General features: G+C 44.3%; 1 protein-coding gene across 3 annotated transcripts in view; it reads left to right on the forward strand.

Moving 5' to 3' along the window:
• Window positions 1–20,871, forward strand: part of COL28A1 (collagen type XXVIII alpha 1 chain) — a 1,696,952-nt gene that overhangs the window by 28,968 nt on the left and 1,647,113 nt on the right. For all 3 annotated transcript variants that reach the window (XM_069648530.1, XM_069648529.1, XM_069648528.1), the window contains exons 3-4: window positions 12,434–13,002; window positions 18,387–18,407. In XM_069648530.1, coding sequence (XP_069504631.1) covers window positions 12,434–13,002; window positions 18,387–18,407 — 590 coding nt within the window. The remainder of the gene's footprint in view (window positions 1–12,433; window positions 13,003–18,386; window positions 18,408–20,871) is intronic.

Consider the following 20,871-nt stretch of genomic DNA (forward strand, 5'->3'; position numbering starts at 1 on the left):
GGCCGTGGCCACCGGCTACGGCCGAATGGCCATGGCAAGTGGTTTGGTAGTGTTTGGCCATGCCCACTGTTAGGCAGAATCCCGTGCAGTTCCCTCAGGGAGCACTACCCAGGATTAGAACTGCAGGTGAGAGCAATAAAAATCCCCTTTGGTAAAAGTCTGTACCACAAAGACTTAGTTGGTAGCTGTGGCTAAGCAGTCACACTTATCTAAAGAGGGAGATGAGCAGTATTCGGGGTTTACACAATAGGTATCACAGTACTATGGAACAAGGAAACACTGACCAAAGCTTTGTATCAAAAAGAGAATATATATTTATTTTATACACATCTAGTTCAACACATGAATCAGAGTTGATAAAGCAAGTTAAGTTCAGTCAAGGAAAATATATACAACTCCCTATTCAATTGTAGACACGTTTGCGGTAGAGTGAAAACTGAGCAAAACGGCACAGTGAAAACCAACTACAAATGGCATGCTATCAATTTACCGAAAGGGAGGGAAATCACAAGTTAAACTGAAATATCTTCAGACACCCCCTAGCAACACTTCCCTGAGGTTTTGTGAACAAGTAATGCACAGGAACACTTTAGCAGAAAGATACGTGAATGAAAACCGAGCAAAATGGCACTCCACAAGTTAAAACAGTAGGAAGGAAGAGGGGTTTAGAAGATTCAGGTGCATCAACACATTTCTCATTGAAAATCAATCTAGTGAGAGCAGATCTAACAAATCAGCCAGAGCCAATAGGCCTGCCCCCCCCCCCCCATTCCCCTGACTAAGGAATAGGAGGATCCAATCCATTCCTGGATGAGTCTCATACCTCTAGTCGGTTATTAACATCCTAGAGAGACCATCAGCTTTTTGGTGGTGACATCCTGACCTGTGCTCAATGGTAGAATCTAACCCTTGGAGGCAGATTGACCATTTTAGCAGTTTTGGGTTTTCCCCTTTCATTTGCATCAACCATCTCAAGGATTGGTGGTCTGTTTGAATGGTGAAAGTAGATCCATGCAAGTATGGTCTAAACTTCTTCAAAGCCCACACAATGGCAAAACATTCTCTCTCAATAGTTGCCCACCTTGTCTCAGGTTCCTTCAGTTTCCTACTGATGAAGCAAATGGGGTGCTCCCAACCTTTCTCATCCAGTTGACTGAGTACTGCACCCCTACCTATATTGGAAGCATCTGTTTGTACAATGAAGGGTTGGTGGTAGTCAGGAGCTTTGAGAACTGGAGCTTGACAAAGGGCTTTCAAAGGCTTTCAAAGGCCTGATTGCACTCCTAATTCCATTTGATCTTTTTAGGGAATTTAGGAAGGCTCTCACCTGGGTTTGAGTAGAAGGGGTTGTCCAATTTTGCACAGCTTCAATCTTGCTGAGCAAAGGCCTTATTTCACCACCTCCTACCTCATGCCCAAGGTAGACCACTTTACTCTGACCAATCTGGCATTTGCTTGCCTTTATGGTCAGATGGGCCTGTTCAAGAGTCTGCAAAACATATCCTAGGTGGTCAACATGTTCTTTCCAAGTAGGGCTGAACACTGCATGTCATCCAAGTATGCCATGCAGAAGTCCTCCATCCCATTCAGAACCTGATTAGCCATCCTTTGGAATGTAGCAGGTGCATTCATTAGTCCAAAAGGCATTACCTTAAATTGGTATAAGCCAACTGGGGTGGAGAATGCAGTTTTCTCCTTGGCATGGTCAGTCAGGGCTATTTGCCAATAGCCTGACGTGAGATCAAATGTGCTGAGGAACTTGGCTGAACCAAGTCTATCCACCAGCTCATCTATCCTTGGCAAAGGATGGGCATCAGTCTTAGTGACTGCTTTTAGAGCTCTATAGTCCACGCAGAATCTCAACTCTTTGGATCCTGCCTTTGGTACTAACACAACTGGGCTAGACCATGTACTAGTAGAGGGCTCTATTACCCCGAGATCAAGCATCTTGCTGACCTCTCCTTTGATGTGGGTTCTTACATTTTCTGACATCCAGTAGCCCCTGATTTTGACAGGTAAACTGTCACCAGTTTGGATATCATGTTGGCCCCAAGGGGTCAAACCTGGTGTCTGAGAGAACAGAGGGGCAAATTGATTTAACAAAACTTTGCACTCCTCCTGTTGCTCAGGTGTCTGATTAGAAGAGAGATTGACTCCTTCTATTTTCTCATCTAAAGGTTTGCCTCTGAGGAGGTCAGGTAGAGGTTCGCTCTCCTCCTCCTCTTGAGCTGAAGCTAGAAGCAAAGCTCCCAGTTCTGTTCTCGAGACATAAGCTTTTAGACGGTTGATGTGAAAGACTCTAGGAACCTCCTTAGGATTGCCTAAGTCCACCAGATAGTTCACCTCTCCAAGTTTTCCCACAACCTTGAAGTGTCCGATCCATTTGTCCTGCAAGGCCCTCTGCCTTGTGGGGACCATAACACGAACTAGCTGGTCTGGAGCGAACTCAACCATGTTGGCCTTCTGGTCATGCAAATGCTTGACCAGAGCCTGACCCGCTTTCAAGTTATCACTTGCCTCAGCCATCATTTGTGACATTCTCCTCCGGAGTCCTATCTCATAGTCAGTGACTCTGACTGGTGTGGGGGAAGGAGCACTCTCCAACCCCTCCTTGATCAGGGCCAATGCGCCTCTAACCGGATGGCCATAGAGAAGTTCAAAGGGACTGTAACCCACTCCCTCCTGAGGGACTTCTCTATATGCAAAGAGAAGGCATGGCAGTAGAAGATCCCACTTTCTCTTAAGGGGGTCTTCTAAGGCACCTATCATGCTCTTCATGGTTCTGTTGAACCTTTCTACCAATCCATTTGTCTGAGGGTGGTATGCTGTTGAGAACTTGTAGGTAACTCCACAGTTTTTCCACATGGCCTTCATGTAGTGGGACATAAAATGTCACCCCCTGTCAGATAATACCTCCTTAGGAAACCCAACCCTAGTAAAAATACCAAGGAGGGCCTTAGCCACAGCCAGAGCTGTAAAATTCCTCATAGGAATTGCTTCAGGGAACCTAGTAGCATGGTCTACTACAACAAGGATAAACCTGTTGTCTGAAGAAGTTGGAGGATCAAGGGGACCAACAATGTCGATTCCTACCCTCTCAAATGGTACTCCCACCACTGGGAGAGGCACTAAGGGTGCCACGTTCTTCGAGTCTGGCAAGTGTGGCAACTCTTGCAATACTTTTCTACCTCAGCCCCCATTTTAGGCCAATAAAAGTAGAGAGAGACCCTTTCCTTGGTCTTCTTGAAGCTCAAGTGACCAGCCAAAGGTATCTCATGGGTTAGTTGCAAGAATTGGAGTCTGTTCGCTTGGGGCACTACAAGTCTCTTTTAGTCTCCAGGGGTTGACTCTGTCGGTTCACTATAGAAGAGGCCATCTTCCCAGTGTAACCTATAGTTCCCAGGCTCTTGCTCTTCAAGCTGAGAAGCTGCCTGGTGGCGAAGACCTTCCAGAGTTGGACATTCTCTTTGTCCCTTACTGAAGTCTGCCCTTTGGGGTCCACCTTCTACCAGTAAAGACTGCAGCTCAGGATGAGCCACAGGGTCAAGATCTCCAATGCGTTCCTGGCCTCCTACTAGATCTGAGTCCTCAGGCTCTAGTTCAACCACACAGGGTTATACCTCACTCTCAGCCTCAGCTGGAGGAGGAATCACAGGTGTGATTGTTGCTAACCTAGGACATTTCCTGGTTGGCAGCACTGGAGTGCTTTCTGCTGTTTTCTTTCTTGAAGTCTTGGGTTTCCCCTTTGCTTCTGGTTGCTTGGAAATAGCAGTTAGTAACTCCAGTGGTGTAGGAGTGATTTATTTTTCTATCGTCTCCTCAGGAGAGCCTCTCAAGGTCCTCTCCCTTGCAGGTCTGGTAAGCTCCTGTAATATTTTACTAGGAGGTCTGTGGGTACTTGACACTACTCCCAGGTCTTTCAGATCATTACCCAACAGCACCCTTCCTGGTACTTCAGATTGTACACTTACAGGTATCCTGACAGTCATTTAATTGCACTGGATGAGAGCTAGTAATTGGGGAAGCATCTGCACAGGCCCTCCAGCTAACTTGGTGAGGCGTTTGGGTGCCTTAGAACATCCTCCACCTTGAAAAAAGATTTGTCCACCACAGTTATGCTGGCCCCAGTGTCTCTAATGGCAGGGGTCTCCTGACCATTGACTAGGACACTGTCTTTATAATACTCTTTAGTATTAGGAGGGATACAATCATACACCTCTTAATTCTGTTGTTCCCACAATCCAAGAGATACTAAAGATACACTGGCTGAGACTCCAATGGGATCTTTAGCCAGTAGTTGAACGTTTCCACTGACCATGTGTACTTCCTCCTCTGGAGCGAAGGCTAAGGAGACAGTGTGGACCCCTCAAGGTTTACCCTTTCACATAATCAGTAGAGCCACAAACATAACATTTCCCAAATGTCTTTATGAATGGTGGCGTGTTCTGACCTCCTTCTGGTCTGGGACCAGAAGGTACACTAGCCTGATTTATTTTCCCTTGTGGCTTACCGTTAAAGTGTTGTTTGGGGCCCTCTTTGGAATTGGAATTATTTTAATTCTCTTTGGTGTCTTTCTTAGGCTGCTTTCCCTCATCCTTTTTCTGAGTTACCCCTGAATCCTTGTGAGTAGCCCTGTTTTCAACCCACAAGTCAGCAGTCTTAGCTAGCTTCTTAGAATCTAATTCTTTTGAATCAGCCAAGTGGTGTCTGAGCTCAGGAGAGCAGGCATCATAGATAGACTCCATCATAACAAGATTTCCCAGTCCTTCATAAGTGTTAACTCTGTAACCCTTAATCCATCCCTCTAAATTCTTCAAACATTCATTCACCCAAGTAGCCCAAGGGGTACAATCATGCTTTTTGAGGGTCCTAAACCTCTTAAGGTACTGGGAAGGAGTCTTCCCAAATCTAGCTATCAAAGCTAGCTTTACACATTCATATTCCATCCTATCCACCTCCCCCAACTCCATTACCACATCAGATGCAACAGGGGGGAGCCTAGAGAATAACCAGGGGATCAACTGATTCCCTGTGATATCCTGGAGCCCATGATTATATTCAAACATAGCAAGCCAATCTAATACATCCATCTTCGGTTCATACATACCCACAATCTCTTTAGGCATCCAGGGTCTTTTTGGACTGGAAGATCTAGAGGATTCGGGGAGAGAAGCATTTTCCAAAGACAATTTCTTCATCTCAAGCTCCATTTCTTTGAGCCTTGAGTCCTGATGTCTCTGTTCAGTTTGGGCACTAATTCGTTTGAATTCAAGTTCAAGTCTCATTTTTTCTAGAGATATAAATTCAGGACTTAATGTGGGATCTGATAAGGGTCCAGTAGCTACAGGTTGAGCCCCTTAAGCAGGCAAAGGACCAGAGGCGGTGACATTGTTATCCTCCTCTTCCTCATCTGACTCAATTACATCTTCAACATTATCCTCCTTACTGTTTGCCACATTTGCTGCAATAGTAGGGCCTACAGCACCACTATCCAGAGTTTGTTTCTCTAACAGTCTATCAATCATTTCTGTTTTCTTGCCTTTGACAGGAAGGCCTTTAAATCGTTAAGATAATCAGCAGTTTTTGCACGGAGGGTCTCCTGACTATAACTTTCCATACTTGACTTTGTTAAAATAAGCTTTTTTGCCATTGTTAACCTTGTGGTTAATTGAACCAAGGTACTAGTAGCACACTAAAATGTAAATCCAGTACTTTGATCCTCACCGCTGTACACCAGTGTTAGGCAGAATCCCATGCAGTTCCCTCAGGGAGCACTACCCAGGATTAGGACTACAGGTGAGAGCAATAAAAATCCCCTTTGGTATCAGTCTGTACCACAAAGATTTAGTTGGTAGCTGTGGCTAAGCAGTCAGACTTATCTCAAGAAGGAGATGAGCAGTATTCAGGGTTTACACAATAGGTAGCACAGTACAATGGAACAAGGAAACACTGACCAAAGCTTTGTATCAAAAAGAGAATATATATTTATTTTATACACATCTAGTTCAACACATGAATCACAGTTGGTAAAGCAAGTTAAGTTCAGTCAAGGAAAAGTATATCCAACTCCCTATTCAATTGTAGACAAGTTTGCAGTAGAGTGAAAACTGAGCAAAATGGCACAGTGCAAACCAACTACAAATGGCACTCTATCAATTTAACAAAAGGGAGGGAAAGCACAGGTTAAACCGAAATACCTTCAGACACCCCCTAGCAACACTTCCCTGAAGTTTTGTGAACAAGTAATGCACAGTAACACTTTAGCAGAAAGATATGTGAATGAAAACTGAGCAAAATGGCACTCCACAAGTTAAAACAGTAGGAAGGAAGAGGGGCATAGAAGATTCAGGTGCATCAACACATTTCTCATTGAAAATCAATCTAGTGAGAGCAGATCTAACAAATCAGCCGGAGTCAATAGGCCTGAGCCAGAGTCAGTGGTACAGGACCAAGAGTTTAGGAGCAAAAATGTTCTTGTAGCTGCAGTCAAGTCTTTGGTAAACGAATATTGAAAAGGTAGATGCGAGGCGAAAGACAATGTTAAGAGAGAGGGCGGCCAACCCAACAAATAGATAAAGTATTTAAAACACCTTTAGGGCTACCACGGGGAAAGGGAGGCCTGGCGGAACAATGTACCTTAGATGTGCAGAAGTGGCTCCTGCAGTGGCGGTTGTTCCTGGTAGTTCCTGCACTTCGAGGGGTCCAGCAGAGGAAGAGGGGCTCTCGTCGTGGAGGAAGGTTCGAGTCACTGCACTACCCAGGGATGAAACCAGCCGCGGTGCTGCCAAACGAAGTTTAAAAGGTACGCTCCTTTTAATCATGGTCCGGGTCGATAGCTGCCTGGCTATCCGGTCTCCAAGTGCTGGGCACTGTCGATTCGACCAAGGCAGTTCCGCGGAAGCGATGGATGAACTGGTTGGTCCAAGGGAAGAAGGCTCTTTCGTTGAAGATCTCCTCTCGTCGTGTGGAAGAAAAGTGGTGAGATGATCCAGCAGGGCTTCACCGGTGGTGTAGATGCTGAAGATGTCTGTGGCTTATGTCCCCTTCGGTTCCGTAGTTCCAGTGGCGACGTCTTGCTCTTCCAGTCCTCAGGACCCTGCTTTTATGCAGAAAGAGATCCATTCATACAGCCTAGCTGTCACTCACACAGTGGAGTGGTCTTCTTGGCGGGAGACCCCCCAGCCTATCTGGTTGGAGTGTGACCTGAGTTGCTGGGGCAACTCTGTCCAGGGGTTCTACTCCACCTCCCAAACAACAGACCCACCCCAGACTCAGAGATGGCGAAAGGAGGGCTTCTTGGCAGAAGCCCGCCAAAAGAGCGAACAAAGGATCCCCGACCTGGGTTAGGAGTTTAGAGTAAGACACGAGAAAGAATTTATATTAAAGTTCTGGCAAATAAAACCTACCGAAGTAAAGTTAATAATAAAATAAACCGGCGGTATGTTAGAGGCTGTCTGTAAAAATGGTAGCCTCGAACAATGGGAAAATCCCATAGGAAAATATTTGCGGTTGAATATTTATGGTAGTAACCACTGCCACCAGCCAGAAACTTTAGAGAGCGGGACTTTAGCATACCCCCTCGAAAATGAACCCAAGGGAAAAACTACTAACCCTTTCCAGTACCTCCATAGTAAAATGGGTTGGACTGGTTCATAAGATTTGACTAGTAAAGTCAATGGGGACTTTACATGCCCTGGGAGACAGTAGTCAGTCCCAGAATATGGAGTCTATGTTTGTGGGTCGCTAAGACACCCCTGTGTCACTGCACTGAGGGTGTTGTGTAACACATGTGGATAAAGATGGTTCCTATGGTGAGAGAAAATCCCATAGGCATTAAACACAAAAATAGCCTAGAATACACATAGCAAAAATGCCTAAGAGTGGCAAAAAGAGTCTCACTCTTAGCAGGTAAAAAGAAACAAACCCTTCAAATCCAGCAAAGCTGCTGGGGGACTCTATAGGTAAGGGAAATTAGCCATAGAATGAGAATTCTCCCTAACACCCACCAGCCAATATCGACTGCACCCCCCCCCCAAAGCTTGCCTTAGAGGAGTCATTTGTCTTCTTTGGCCAAATTATCCCCATGCTAGCACACAAAAATCCCATTTTGGACTCTGAAGCCACAGAAGCACGGTCTTTTGGCAGATTGTTTTGGTGCTATATGTGTAATGCTGCAATAGGATTAAAAGATAATGAACACAAACAGTGCATTTTTTTGGGCGTATTTAAGGATTGCCACCCAATGCCTACCAGTGATATCCTTAATCATGCTGGATTAGTTTACTGACATGGTTGTAATCCTCAGCTACGACCTAGAGGGTCGTATTCCCAAATGAACCTACTTATATCATACTGAAAAAGCGTGATACAAAAAAGTGTGTGCGCTTGTGCTACTCAAGGAAAACACTTATGAGAAAAGGCACTCAAACATCCTTTGGAAAACACCTCCCTGGTGTGCTCTTCAAGCAGCGGTTTCTGGTAGAAGCCTGAAACATGACTCCAGGTGCGTGGCAAACTTGGGGAGCTTTTCTGGCTGCACTCTTGAACCTCCGCGACTTTATACAAAAGTGATAACTTAATCGTGTCGCAATGATGCGTATAGAGAACGAAGACAGAGAGTTCCCCCACTTCGTTTGTCAAAAGTGAAACTATAGAAATCCACACACATCCATTACTGCGCCACACCAATATATTGTTCAAGATCAGTTTTGTTTGTTCATTTTCAGCCTTATTTATTTGTCATTGCGGAAGAGATTCCTTTTATTCTGCGAAAGCACATACATGATCTAGAATGTACAACCTGCTTTGCTGTGTACATGCCAGACAGGCCTCCTATGATTCGAGAGACGCGAAGAGATAACAATCTCTCTGATCCTAGTTTTATAGCCCAGCATCCCTGAAATGCTTTGAACTGACACTGAAACGGGTCCATGAAGACGCCACAAGAATTTGAGGCAAACTTGTTGGCCATATTAGTTGATCGGTTGGAAATGCATTCTAATGGATTCTGTTGAAGCGTATCGAGTTTTGACATTGGGTAAGGCAAAAAACAAGAAGATTCTACTTATTAAATAATACAAACTGAAACACCTGAACACATCTATGAGCAAAGGTTTATATCCGCATAACAGACCATGATGTTTTTGCCTTCATACGCTGTATTTTATATTAAAAAAAACACGTGCAAGAAGTAACTTAATTGAGCATGCAAGCCAGAAATAGTTATTAAAGCAGGAAGAAAAGTGCAAAGATGTTCACAAAGTGCATATTGGTAAAATGCTATGCCTTTCATAAAATGCATTTTGACGGTGCATGAAAATTGAAAGTGTTCTTATTTATTAATCATAGGCATAGTAAAGCCTTTTATTGTGGAAGTGCATTTAAGGATATGACCTAATGTGTGCTTCGTATTAAACAGAGTGTGAATGTTACATATTGTGAAAAAAAAAATGTGTGATGGTGCACAAAAATGTGTCAATTTTTGCCATTTATAATAATATTTATTATGTGTATAGCTCCGAAGAGCTTTAACATACTTTAAATAACAGAACAATTCTTATAATACAATAATTGCTTAAAACATAAAAACCCAATTATTACATTTCATTCCCTATATTCACAGAAAAACAGAGAAAGCAGTATCAGCGGCAACATCAATATGATGATAGGTTATTTATAACAAACCTGTGGGGCTCCGGGTCGTCTTGCTTCCAAGGCGAGCACTTTGCCCCTGAGCTATCCTCCCGAAACAATACTTGACAGGGTATAGATTGGCACTAATTTACTCTTATTCGTAAGTTTTCCCAGTATCCCAAACTCCCCTCCATACATTATACAGTGCAACGTGCATAGATCCAAGTTCAGAGTTCAGAGAGTAAATCCCAAATGAATATGCCATTTATATGGGACATCTGATCGTCCCATAAATTATATGTCAGTAAGTGGATCCAGGAGAAGCAAACTGGCATATCTTGCTATGAATAGACTCTGCTGTCTCGTGGCCTGGAAGCCTGGTGTATGGTATACCTTCTAGTTTACTATTTCTACATGGTTTCTTATTAATCCAGTTGCTCACAGATGGGTGTCTGCATATCTCTTGAACGGCTATCCAGAAATGTCCTGGGGTGTTTTTATTTCATCTGGTTAATTTCCATTATTAAAAACCATATGCCTCAACTGGATACAGTAGAAATCATTTCATAGATGCCAATTGGATGTTTACTAGCATCTGACATGGAACCACTTGCAATATTCCACCCCTGCCTTAACCAGCCTCTGCTGTTTCATGTGTTTTGCTTGAATGTAGGGTGTCCTGTTGGAAAAAGCCCACTATTTCTTAATAGTTTCTACTGGATTCAGTTGCTGACAAATGAGTTTTTGCAAACCTGAGCTGTTTTGAAGAAAGTTTTAATGGTGATTTGTGCCCCTCCCACTGTACTGCACCACTCTTCCTCTCCCTGACCATACACCTGTAGACAGCACCATGAAAGCTCCACTCACCAACCACCTCTCTTTCCCTCACGCATCGTCACCCAGATTCCCCTCGCCCTCCTCTTTGCCTAACTGTTCACAGAATCAATTTGCAATACGTATGCCAAAGCAACAACTAGGGGCTGTGCCAATGCTAGTGTTCTTTTCATATTGTACATTTTAAGGGGGGACTCTTTTATGCATTCCCAGTTTTGACACTTTAGTGAAGTGAGGAACAGAAAATAACAATGATTTATACCGGACCACACCATGTTTGCAATGGTGGACTCCTGCTTTCTTGGTTCAAAATTATACACCTGTGCCAAAAACAGCCTATCGCAAATTTGAATTGCTTAGCACGCACACTTACCAAGTCTCACACCCAACTATGTGATGTTCATTGGGCAGAAATTGTTGACAAACATTTGAATGTTTAACCTCTGGGCAGGACGTAACCTATCTTTAAATTTGTGTCGTCTTTCTGCGACCCACCCACCAAAAGTTACAGTTTATCATTTGCTTGACTTGTCTGTGCTACAACTGGGGCTGCTCAGTGAACCTAACAGTACATAAGGTGATAGACATACGTTAGGTGAAACAAGCATGAGTCACGTTTAGAAGCTTAATGACCACAAATAAAGTTAATGCAGTAAAATGATAAGATAGATTATTTATAACCCGCTTAATACCCAGAGGTTTCTAAGCGCGGACCCGGGGATCGAACCCATGTTGCTTCGTGTCGTCTTGCTTCCAAGGCGAGCACGTTGCCGCTGAACTATCCTCCCGAGAAATAAACGAAAACATTAGAAATGCATGTGTGTGTTTCTTCAAAGTAGAATGCCAAATACAATGAAATGAAGGACATATGCTATGAATTAACATGTTAGAAGTTGACAAACTTAATGAAACAATACATGCTTCCATACGCCAGTGAAGATAATGGACTGAAACATTTTGAAAGACAAGTAGACCGCTCATGTAAATGCCTGCTCCCTGGGTGCATGGCAAGAGACAGCTGCTGGCACTTGTAGAGTTACTCCATTAAGCTGTGCTCCCCGAGTGATAATGACAGATGAGAATGGCCCTGCAGGAGGGTCCATAATGCCATCACAGGCCTTGAAAGAGTAAATGGAAGACAGCGGGAAAGCCCTAGCCAGTCCAAGCACCCTGTCAGATTTTTCACCTGGCCACCAAATCGAAACAAGCAATAAATGCCACCTACACACTGCCTGCACAGCCAGTTTTACAGAGCGATGCCCCAGGCAAACAGCCCCTGCTGTCCTCCGTGCCCTGTGACACCCCGTTGACTGTTGCTTAGGTCTCGTACTTTGAATGCACTAGTCATGGACCTTTCCCGGTGGCACTAAACCACCACTTAGGATCCAAAACGAATGAAAAGTGGACATGATATTTGAAGTGAAATTGGTTTTTTGGGTTTTTTAATGAATTAATCTTTTGTAACACTCTTAATACCAGAGACAAGTCTCTAAGAACCCAAAAACCAGCCTCTAAGTGCGGGACCGGAATTCGAACCTGTGTTACTCTGCGCTGTTTTTCTTCCAAGCCCTGAACTATCCTCCTTACATGCATTTTAGGAAAAGTCGTTTTTTGAATCCCCGTTATTAGCAGCGCTGGTGCTTCTGTGGTCCCCATTCCCATTGACTCCTATGGAACTCAAATGGAAATGGGAATTTACAATTACCGGTGCCTGATTTTCCAGAACGCTGGGGTTGTAATCCCCCGGTGTTACCGGCAAGCCAGGCACCGGTAAATCTTTCAAGTCCAGCGGCAACCCGCCGGTATCACCGGCAGGGTTACCGCCGGACTTGTAATGAGGCATATTGTTAGGAGATTGTATTAAATGTTTATGGGTGGCACAAAGGTCGAAAACGTATGTGCCTATATGGGTGATTAATGCACACATTGATCACGATGTTCCTGTTATTGTCTTATTCCTTCACAGATGCAGCGTGTCTGCTTGATGTAATCTTTATCTTAGACAGCTCTGAGAGTGCCAAAAACATTCTATTTGAACAGCAGAAAAACGCAATCATTGGTTTTGCTGAGCTGATCTTCCAGATGAAGCGGGAAATGGCCGGCAGATACATCCCAAAGCTGGCAGTCATGCAGTTCAGCAGTTCAGTTAAAACAGACCACTCCTTCAGAGACTGGACGGGGCTGGAGAACTTCAGGCAGACAGTCAAATCTATGAGCTACATTGGACAAGGCACCTACACCTTCTATGCAATATCCAATGCCACCCAGATTTTCAAAAATGAAGGCCGCGCCAAAAGTGTCAGGGTGGCCTTGTTGATGACAGACGGCATAGACCACCCAAAGAGCCCGGATGTCAGGAGTGCGTCGGAAGCGGCCCGGGCACTGGGAATCACCTTTTTCACCATTGGCCTTTCTAAGAGTGCCCAGGAAGCGGCCAATGCAGCCAAACTCCGGTCAATATCTGGAGACCCAGCCTCAGAGCCCATCCTAATTTTGAGTGACCCTACTCTTATGGACAGAGTAATTAATAAATTGGTAAGCGTGACAGATTTTGTTGTATATAATTTACATTGCTTTCATTTATCATTTGAATCCATTTATTGCTTTGACTCATTTTGTTTAACAATAAAAACAATACATTTGTGTCATTTGCGCAGTGCTGCACATGTATTTGACACTGCAATGGGCATAAGTGAAATGGAATTTTGTAATGCTTAAGTATTACAGGTATGTCTTGGTTCTGCTCCCCTTTACACTCTACACCTCTGCTCTTTGGGCACTAATCTCCTCCTTTAGGTTTTCGTACCAACTCTTCGCAGACTCTTTTCCTGAACTCTCCTTCAATCTCCCTATCAAAATTTCAAACTGTTTCTCCGCCATGAAATATTGGATGGCTTTGCACCCTCTGATGATAACCTCTACCAAAACAGATTTGCTCTTCTTCCCTGCCAAAAGCTCTCTCTCATCTCTTGCTCTGCCTACCCAGTTTCTACCTGACACTCTCCCCTTCTCTTCTTCAGCTAGAAACCTCAGTGTCATCTTTGACCCTTAGCACACCGTCTGTTCTTTCATCTCCAAAAATGGAACAGCAGCTCGCCTCAACCTCCTCTATATTAGGAATATCAGGCACCGCCTCCCTTTCAACACTGTCAAGCGTCTCTTTACTACTCTTGACTTCTCTAAACTGGACTACTGCGCGAGCATCCTCTTTTGTCTCCCCAACTATGCGTTCTGTCCTCTCGACAAGATCAATAACTTTGCCACCAGGACTCTCTTTGAACTCCCTCACTTCACACCTACTTTCTCTTACTGTCTCCAGGCTGGATGTGTGATGATGTAAAACAGGACCAGATTTACATTTCTTCTTGTTCGCAAATCTATCTACGGTAAAGCATCACTATATCTTTCCTCTATTCAACTCTACAAGTCTTCTTCTAATCTCTGCTTTGCCTCCTCGACTACCCTTGTGGCTCTTCACCCTCCCTGTTCTTCCTCCCGCTTCTGCGCTTTATCTCTACTTGCTCCACTTGCATGGAATTCTCTTCCATGGACATCTGAGAAACAGTCCACATGGATATGTTCAAAACCAAACTAAAAGCCTACCCCCACCTCTGAGTTACCCTCTTAACCTATATCTCTTCTGCCTGCTAGCAAACATGTTTCCCTCACTTCTAACCTGCCTCTGTCCCTGACTTTCTCTGCCTCCACTCTAGCACGTCACCCATCATGGTCACATCCCGAGCACAGCTGGCCGTACCACCTACCTGCACTTACAAATGTCCAATGTTCATTGTCCTTAATCTATGTATGTCCACTTATGTATTGTCCCTGGTAACTGTTCCATTAACTCCCCTACACAACTTGGTCAGAATGTCCCTCACACTCACCCCATTGTAAGAAGCTCACTGCTTCCCGTCAAATCTTATTTCTTATCTCTTGTACACAAATTTTGTGATCAAAAGAGCACTGTTCCTCCTGTATATAAATAAATAAATTATATATATATATATATATATATATATATATATATATATATATATATATATATATATATATATATATGTTGAAAAAAAGAGGAGAGGGGCGCACTCCAGTTCCCTGCACAGTAAACCTTCCCAGCCACAGGTGTTCTCCTCCGACCGGTTTCTGTGCCAATACACGTCATCAGGGAGGCTGTCTTAACTTGCAGCTCACAGCAAGTGCAGGTGTTACCACTTAGTGAGGATTCTGCTGCAAGGACTTCTGGTAGCTGTAGTCATCAGGTTAGCAAGGAACAGACTCACACCCAATCCCACAGTGGGGAAAGGGGGGGAGTAGCCTACAGTGAGGCACTCCAAAGTTGGGCATAAATTACCCCGGTGCAGCACCCTATTAGATTTCTGAAGATTCCACCCTTCAGAAAACTTACATGTGTTGAAAAAAAGAGGAGAGGGGCGCACTCCAGTTCCCTGCACAGTAAACCTTCCCAGCCACAGGTGTTCTCCTCCGACCGGTTTCTGTGCCAATACACGTCATCAGGGAGGCTGTCTTAACTTGCAGCTCACAGCAAGTGCAGGTGTTACCACTTAGTGAGGATTCTGCTGCAAGGACTTCTGGTAGCTGTAGTCATCAGGTTAGCAAGGAACAGACTCACACCCAATCCCACAGTGGGGAAAGGGGGGGAGTAGCCTACAGTGAGGCACTCCAAAGTTGGGCATAAATTACCCCGGTGCAGCACCCTATTAGATTTCTGAAGATTCCACCCTTCAGAAAACTTACATGTGTTGAAAAAAAGAGGAGAGGGGCGCACTCCAGTTCCCTGCACAGTAAACCTTCCCAGCCACAGGTGTTCTCCTCCGACCGGTTTCTGTGCCAATACACGTCATCAGGGAGGCTGTCTTAACTTGCAGCTCACAGCAAGTGCAGGTGTTACCACTTAGTGAGGATTCTGCTGCAAGGACTTCTGGTAGCTGTAGTCATCAGGTTAGCAAGGAACAGACTCACACCCAATCCCACAGTGGGGAAAGGGGGGGAGTAGCCTACAGTGAGGCACTCCAAAGTTGGGCATAAATTACCCCGGTGCAGCACCCTATTAGATTTCTGAAGATTCCACCCTTCAGAAAACTTACATGTGTTGAAAAAAAGAGGAGAGGGGCGCACTCCAGTTCCCTGCACAGTAAACCTTCCCAGCCACAGGTGTTCTCCTCCGACCGGTTTCTGTGCCAATACACGTCATCAGGGAGGCTGTCTTAACTTGCAGCTCACAGCAAGTGCAGGTGTTACCACTTAGTGAGGATTCTGCTGCAAGGACTTCTGGTAGCTGTAGTCATCAGGTTAGCAAGGAACAGACTCACACCCAATCCCACAGTGGGGAAAGGGGGGGAGTAGCCTACAGTGAGGCACTCCAAAGTTGGGCATAAATTACCCCGGTGCAGCACCCTATTAGATTTCTGAAGATTCCACCCTTCAGAAAACTTACATGTGTTGAAAAAAAGAGGAGAGGGGCGCACTCCAGTTCCCTGCACAGTAAACCTTCCCAGCCACAGGTGTTCTCCTCCGACCGGTTTCTGTGCCAATACACGTCATCAGGGAGGCTGTCTTAACTTGCAGCTCACAGCAAGTGCAGGTGTTACCACTTAGTGAGGATTCTGCTGCAAGGACTTCTGGTAGCTGTAGTCATCAGGTTAGCAAGGAACAGACTCACACCCAATCCCACAGTGGGGAAAGGGGGGGAGTAGCCTACAGTGAGGCACTCCAAAGTTGGGCATAAATTACCCCGGTGCAGCACCCTATTAGATTTCTGAAGATTCCACCCTTCAGAAAACTTACATGTGTTGAAAAAAAGAGGAGAGGGGCGCACTCCAGTTCCCTGCACAGTAAACCTTCCCAGCCACAGGTGTTCTCCTCCGACCGGTTTCTGTGCCAATACACGTCATCAGGGAGGCTGTCTTAACTTGCAGCTCACAGCAAGTGCAGGTGTTACCACTTAGTGAGGATTCTGCTGCAAGGACTTCTGGTAGCTGTAGTCATCAGGTTAGCAAGGAACAGACTCACACCCAATCCCACAGTGGGGAAAGGGGGGGAGTAGCCTACAGTGAGGCACTCCAAAGTTGGGCATAAATTACCCCGGTGCAGCACCCTATTAGATTTCTGAAGATTCCACCCTTCAGAAAACTTACATGTGTTGAAAAAAAGAGGAGAGGGGCGCACTCCAGTTCCCTGCACAGTAAACCTTCCCAGCCACAGGTGTTCTCCTCCGACCGGTTTCTGTGCCAATACACGTCATCAGGGAGGCTGTCTTAACTTGCAGCTCACAGCAAGTGCAGGTGTTACCACTTAGTGAGGATTCTGCTGCAAGGACTTCTGGTAGCTGTAGTCATCAGGTTAGCAAGGAACAGACTCACACCCAATCCCACAGTGGGGAAAGGGGGGGAGTAGCCTACAGTGAGGCACTCCAAAGTTGGGCATAAATTACCCCGGTGCAGCACCCTATTAGATTTCTGAAGATTCCACCCTTCAGAAAACTTACATGTGTTGAAAAAAAGAGGAGAGGGGCGCACTCCAGTTCCCTGCACAGTAAACCTTCCCAGCCACAGGTGTTCTCCTCCGACCGGTTTCTGTGCCAATACACGTCATCAGGGAGGCTGTCTTAACTTGCAGCTCACAGCAAGTGCAGGTGTTACCACTTAGTGAGGATTCTGCTGCAAGGACTTCTGGTATATATATATCAGGTTCATTTAATTTAGACAGCATAGTCAATGGATCACAGGAGTTGAAGTCCAAAACATTTGGAGAGTCACTGGTTGAAGAGCCCTCTACGCATTGTCTTCTAGAAATGTATTTACTGAATTAATTGTGTTCTAACATTCTGGCAAATTCTCCTAAAGTAATGTAACTTCCCCTTGCTCAAACTTCTTTGGCTACAAAACAATTTAATTGTGAGCAGCTTGTTGGAGAGGGCCAGATTTCAGAAACTTTGGACCGGGTCAAGGGCAATTTTTCACCCTCTTAGTACTAGGGCAAACATTGCCAAAGTACAAAAAACATATCCTTTCATTATATTTTTGCACCGGGGTAAAGATTGCTCTAGTGCTGATACCATTCCGTATTGGTACAATACAAAGAATTCATTTTTGTACGAGGGTACTCTGCAAAGTTTCTCTAATGCTACCCCTGGAGGTCAGTTGCCAGGTCTTCAAATGGAGATTACGTCTGAAGGTGTTTAAGTGGTTCCTTTCCTTAGTGAAGTATCAGGAAAGTCATACAGTATGACTTGTTGTGCCCTTACCTAAATCCTTACATACACTGCACTGTGGTACTGCACTGGCTGCCAGAAATACCAATATTGGATGTGTTCTGCCATCCACAGAAGCCCTTGGGGAATTGAGTTCATTGTAACGTGGTCAGATGATGTGCCCATCTCCAACTGAGTCAATTAACTAAACTCTCTGCCTGCATTGCGAAATGCTGTATGTGAGAGTTTTAGTCGGGTGAGATCCCATTCGCTGTTTACAACTGCCAGGCTATTATGCAAGTCTATGCCAAAAGGATGAGCATTCCCGTCCTTGGCACTTAAGGGGTTAAGGAGCACAGAGCGTGTTAGATGGAGAGCCACTCAAGAAGCGGTAGCTTCCTGTGTTCCTGAGAACCACTCATCTCTGCTCCCTCCAACCCCACGTCCCTTGGCGCACGCTGTCACATAATTCATCTCTCAGCATGGCCATGAAGTTGCTGTGGGTGGCCATGGGGCAATCTGCAAACACCATGCATTTGGCACAATCTATACATGTAAGCGTCTCTGGGTGGTTTCTTATACCGTACTCTGGGATATTCATTACACTGTGTATTGTATTTCCAATTTCAAAGTGATATTTTTGACCACACGATGCACATTACCACCAAGTGATGCTAACTTGTGTCTTTGATTTTTGTCTCCACAGGGCATCATTGCTAAAGAACAGGTGAGATATCTTCACAAATGTTGTTGTTATTCAGTCATGTAATTATAGTTTTATGAGTTCAAGTATGAAAGTTGAAGAACATGATTTGTCTAAATGGCAAAGCGCTTTTCCATCTTTCAAAACCATGTCAAAAATATTGGCAGCCATTACCAAAGTCCTGGCTAATGGTAAAATCATCTGTAATTCACTGATGGCAGATGCTAAGGGAGTACTTATGGGGAAATTAAAGCAAAATTTAAGGCAACCACTCCTGTATCCGGTATTTGCATGTGAGAGAGCCAGTAGGACACAGGTGGATGTGAGATGTGTCATTTTCACATGGGTCTAAAGGCCAATTAAATACTCTGACCAATGGGAATCAGTTGCAGTTACCCTTCCCTTGTGGGGGGAGTTTGCTGTGTGTTTTAGTTAAAACACATAGGAAAGGGGAGAGCTTTGCAAAATGAAGCATCAAGAGAGCAAGAGAGCCTGTCTGATAAGAGAGATGCAGATTTGGATTCCAACTGGATGCAGCTTATGGGCATAACTCTTTAAAGAGGCTTTATCCAGACTGAATTTAATATTTTTCCCAAAGTGGGCATAGGTTACCTGGGAGGGATTTTGAAGTATGTGCACTGACTGAAGGGGAAACGTCGCAAGTGGAACTGCCTCAGGCCAGTCCATTTACCTACCTGTCCTGAGACTTTAAAAACAAACAAAAAGTGAGCACCTATGACCCCATATTATTTAGATATTTTTTTCTCTGAATCAGTGATATCCTAGGTAACATTAAAAAGTATTTTGGAAGCTCTGTTTCAATGTTATATCACTGAAAAAAGGAATATAGTGCACAGCGTATGTGCTAATTGAAACTGAAATCCTGAGTAGCATCAGAATATTGTGATTTTCTCATGCAATCTAGTATCTTTGGAAGCATTATACATCTCAAATTGAAATGTGGAACAACACAGCCTATGCTGTCTAATACGTCAATAAAGGAATTGCATTCTAGCCCTCAATGAGCACATTTTACTGGAGTGTTTTCAGGGTAAACTTGGTTCCTTGAAAACAGTGAGTGAGGTAGGCACCAATGACTCAGGAGTCCAAAAGTAACAGGAATACTGAGAAACCCAAGCTTTTACTATTATTTGGAACCAACCAACATCATGCAAAATAAATTGTTGTAGTCAAGTAGTACATATGCCTAAACTAGGAAGAACCAATAATTTGTCCTAGATAGTGCCCACCAGCTTTTGATTTCAAGGTGAATGTGCATTTAAAAGTAAGCATTTTCCTCTGCTTGTAAAAAAAAAAATCAGCCTCAGGTTTTCGGCTGACATATACAATGAGCTGTGAGGAGACAGGAATGAGACGGGGAAACAGAGGAGACATTCCTGTGGTTACAAACATTTATTAACATAAAAAGGGGTTGGAAAATGCCTCAATGTCCCAAATCTCGAGGAATTTCCCTACTTCAACAAAACGAATGAGCCTGTCCAGTGTCAAGATGTTCAAATGAAAAGATCTGTCCTGTGCCCTATTCTGGCCCTAACACTAAACGCCAATGTGTAAGGGAATTGTCTCTTGAGGTTTCCAAGTGTTTAAATGATCAAGTTCAACACAAAAGTTCAAATCCAACAAAAAGGTTTCCAATGAACAATATTTACAATTCCAGGGATCAACATCCTTCCCCATATTCTTTGTCTTAAGTTACATCACTTCAAAATGAATAATTAAGTTCCAAGAGGATCAACCTCTCCCCTTAGTATGCTTTGCTTCCCTTAGGCTATCAGCTCCTTTCCCCAAGATTTTGCTTCCCTATTATACGTTTGCAAATCCAAAGGGACTATGTCGCTTTCTAAAGGCTCTCTTTTTCTTTATACAGTTCCACAACAGTTCATTAATTTAAGGGCATGGCCTTCCTTGAAGTTCTTTACAATAGGTATTTGGTCTTCACCTGAGACACTCTCCCACCAGGTCATCTCACACAAATGTCTAACTTTCACTTCATCTGGTGCACCTACCTAGTTTACTCTCCTGCCACGGTTTAATTGTACACACAACCTTAGCTTCACCTGGTACACTCTCCTGCCAGGACTTTGTTACACAACTACTAAACTTCACCTGGCATACTTCTTTCCCAGGACTTTATTATGCAAGTCACTCTTTCTTTCAACTTAGGGTTTAATAACCCATGAACAACTTGCTTTACAAATGCTCTCAATTCTTTAGCAACAGTGCTGTTTCCCTTGCGGTGTGTTTTTTCGAGAAGTGATTCAGTTTGTTTGGTCACCCGGTAACCCAATTGCTTCCTTTAGGTTCACACATTGTTTCTGTGGCTCCAGTGGAATTAAATATGTTAGCTGGCAACCCAGTAACCCGTCAACCTTCCAAGGGCTTACCGGTTCTCTCCAGCATTTCTCTGCTCTCCTATACTGTGGCATACTTACTTTGCGTGTGCCCTGTTAAGCACTGCACTCCTTGT

Source organism: Ambystoma mexicanum, chromosome 2q, assembly GCF_040938575.1.
Source record: "Ambystoma mexicanum isolate Mex_15411 chromosome 2q, UKY_AmexF1_1, whole genome shotgun sequence".
Lineage (NCBI taxonomy): Eukaryota > Metazoa > Chordata > Amphibia > Caudata > Ambystomatidae > Ambystoma > Ambystoma mexicanum.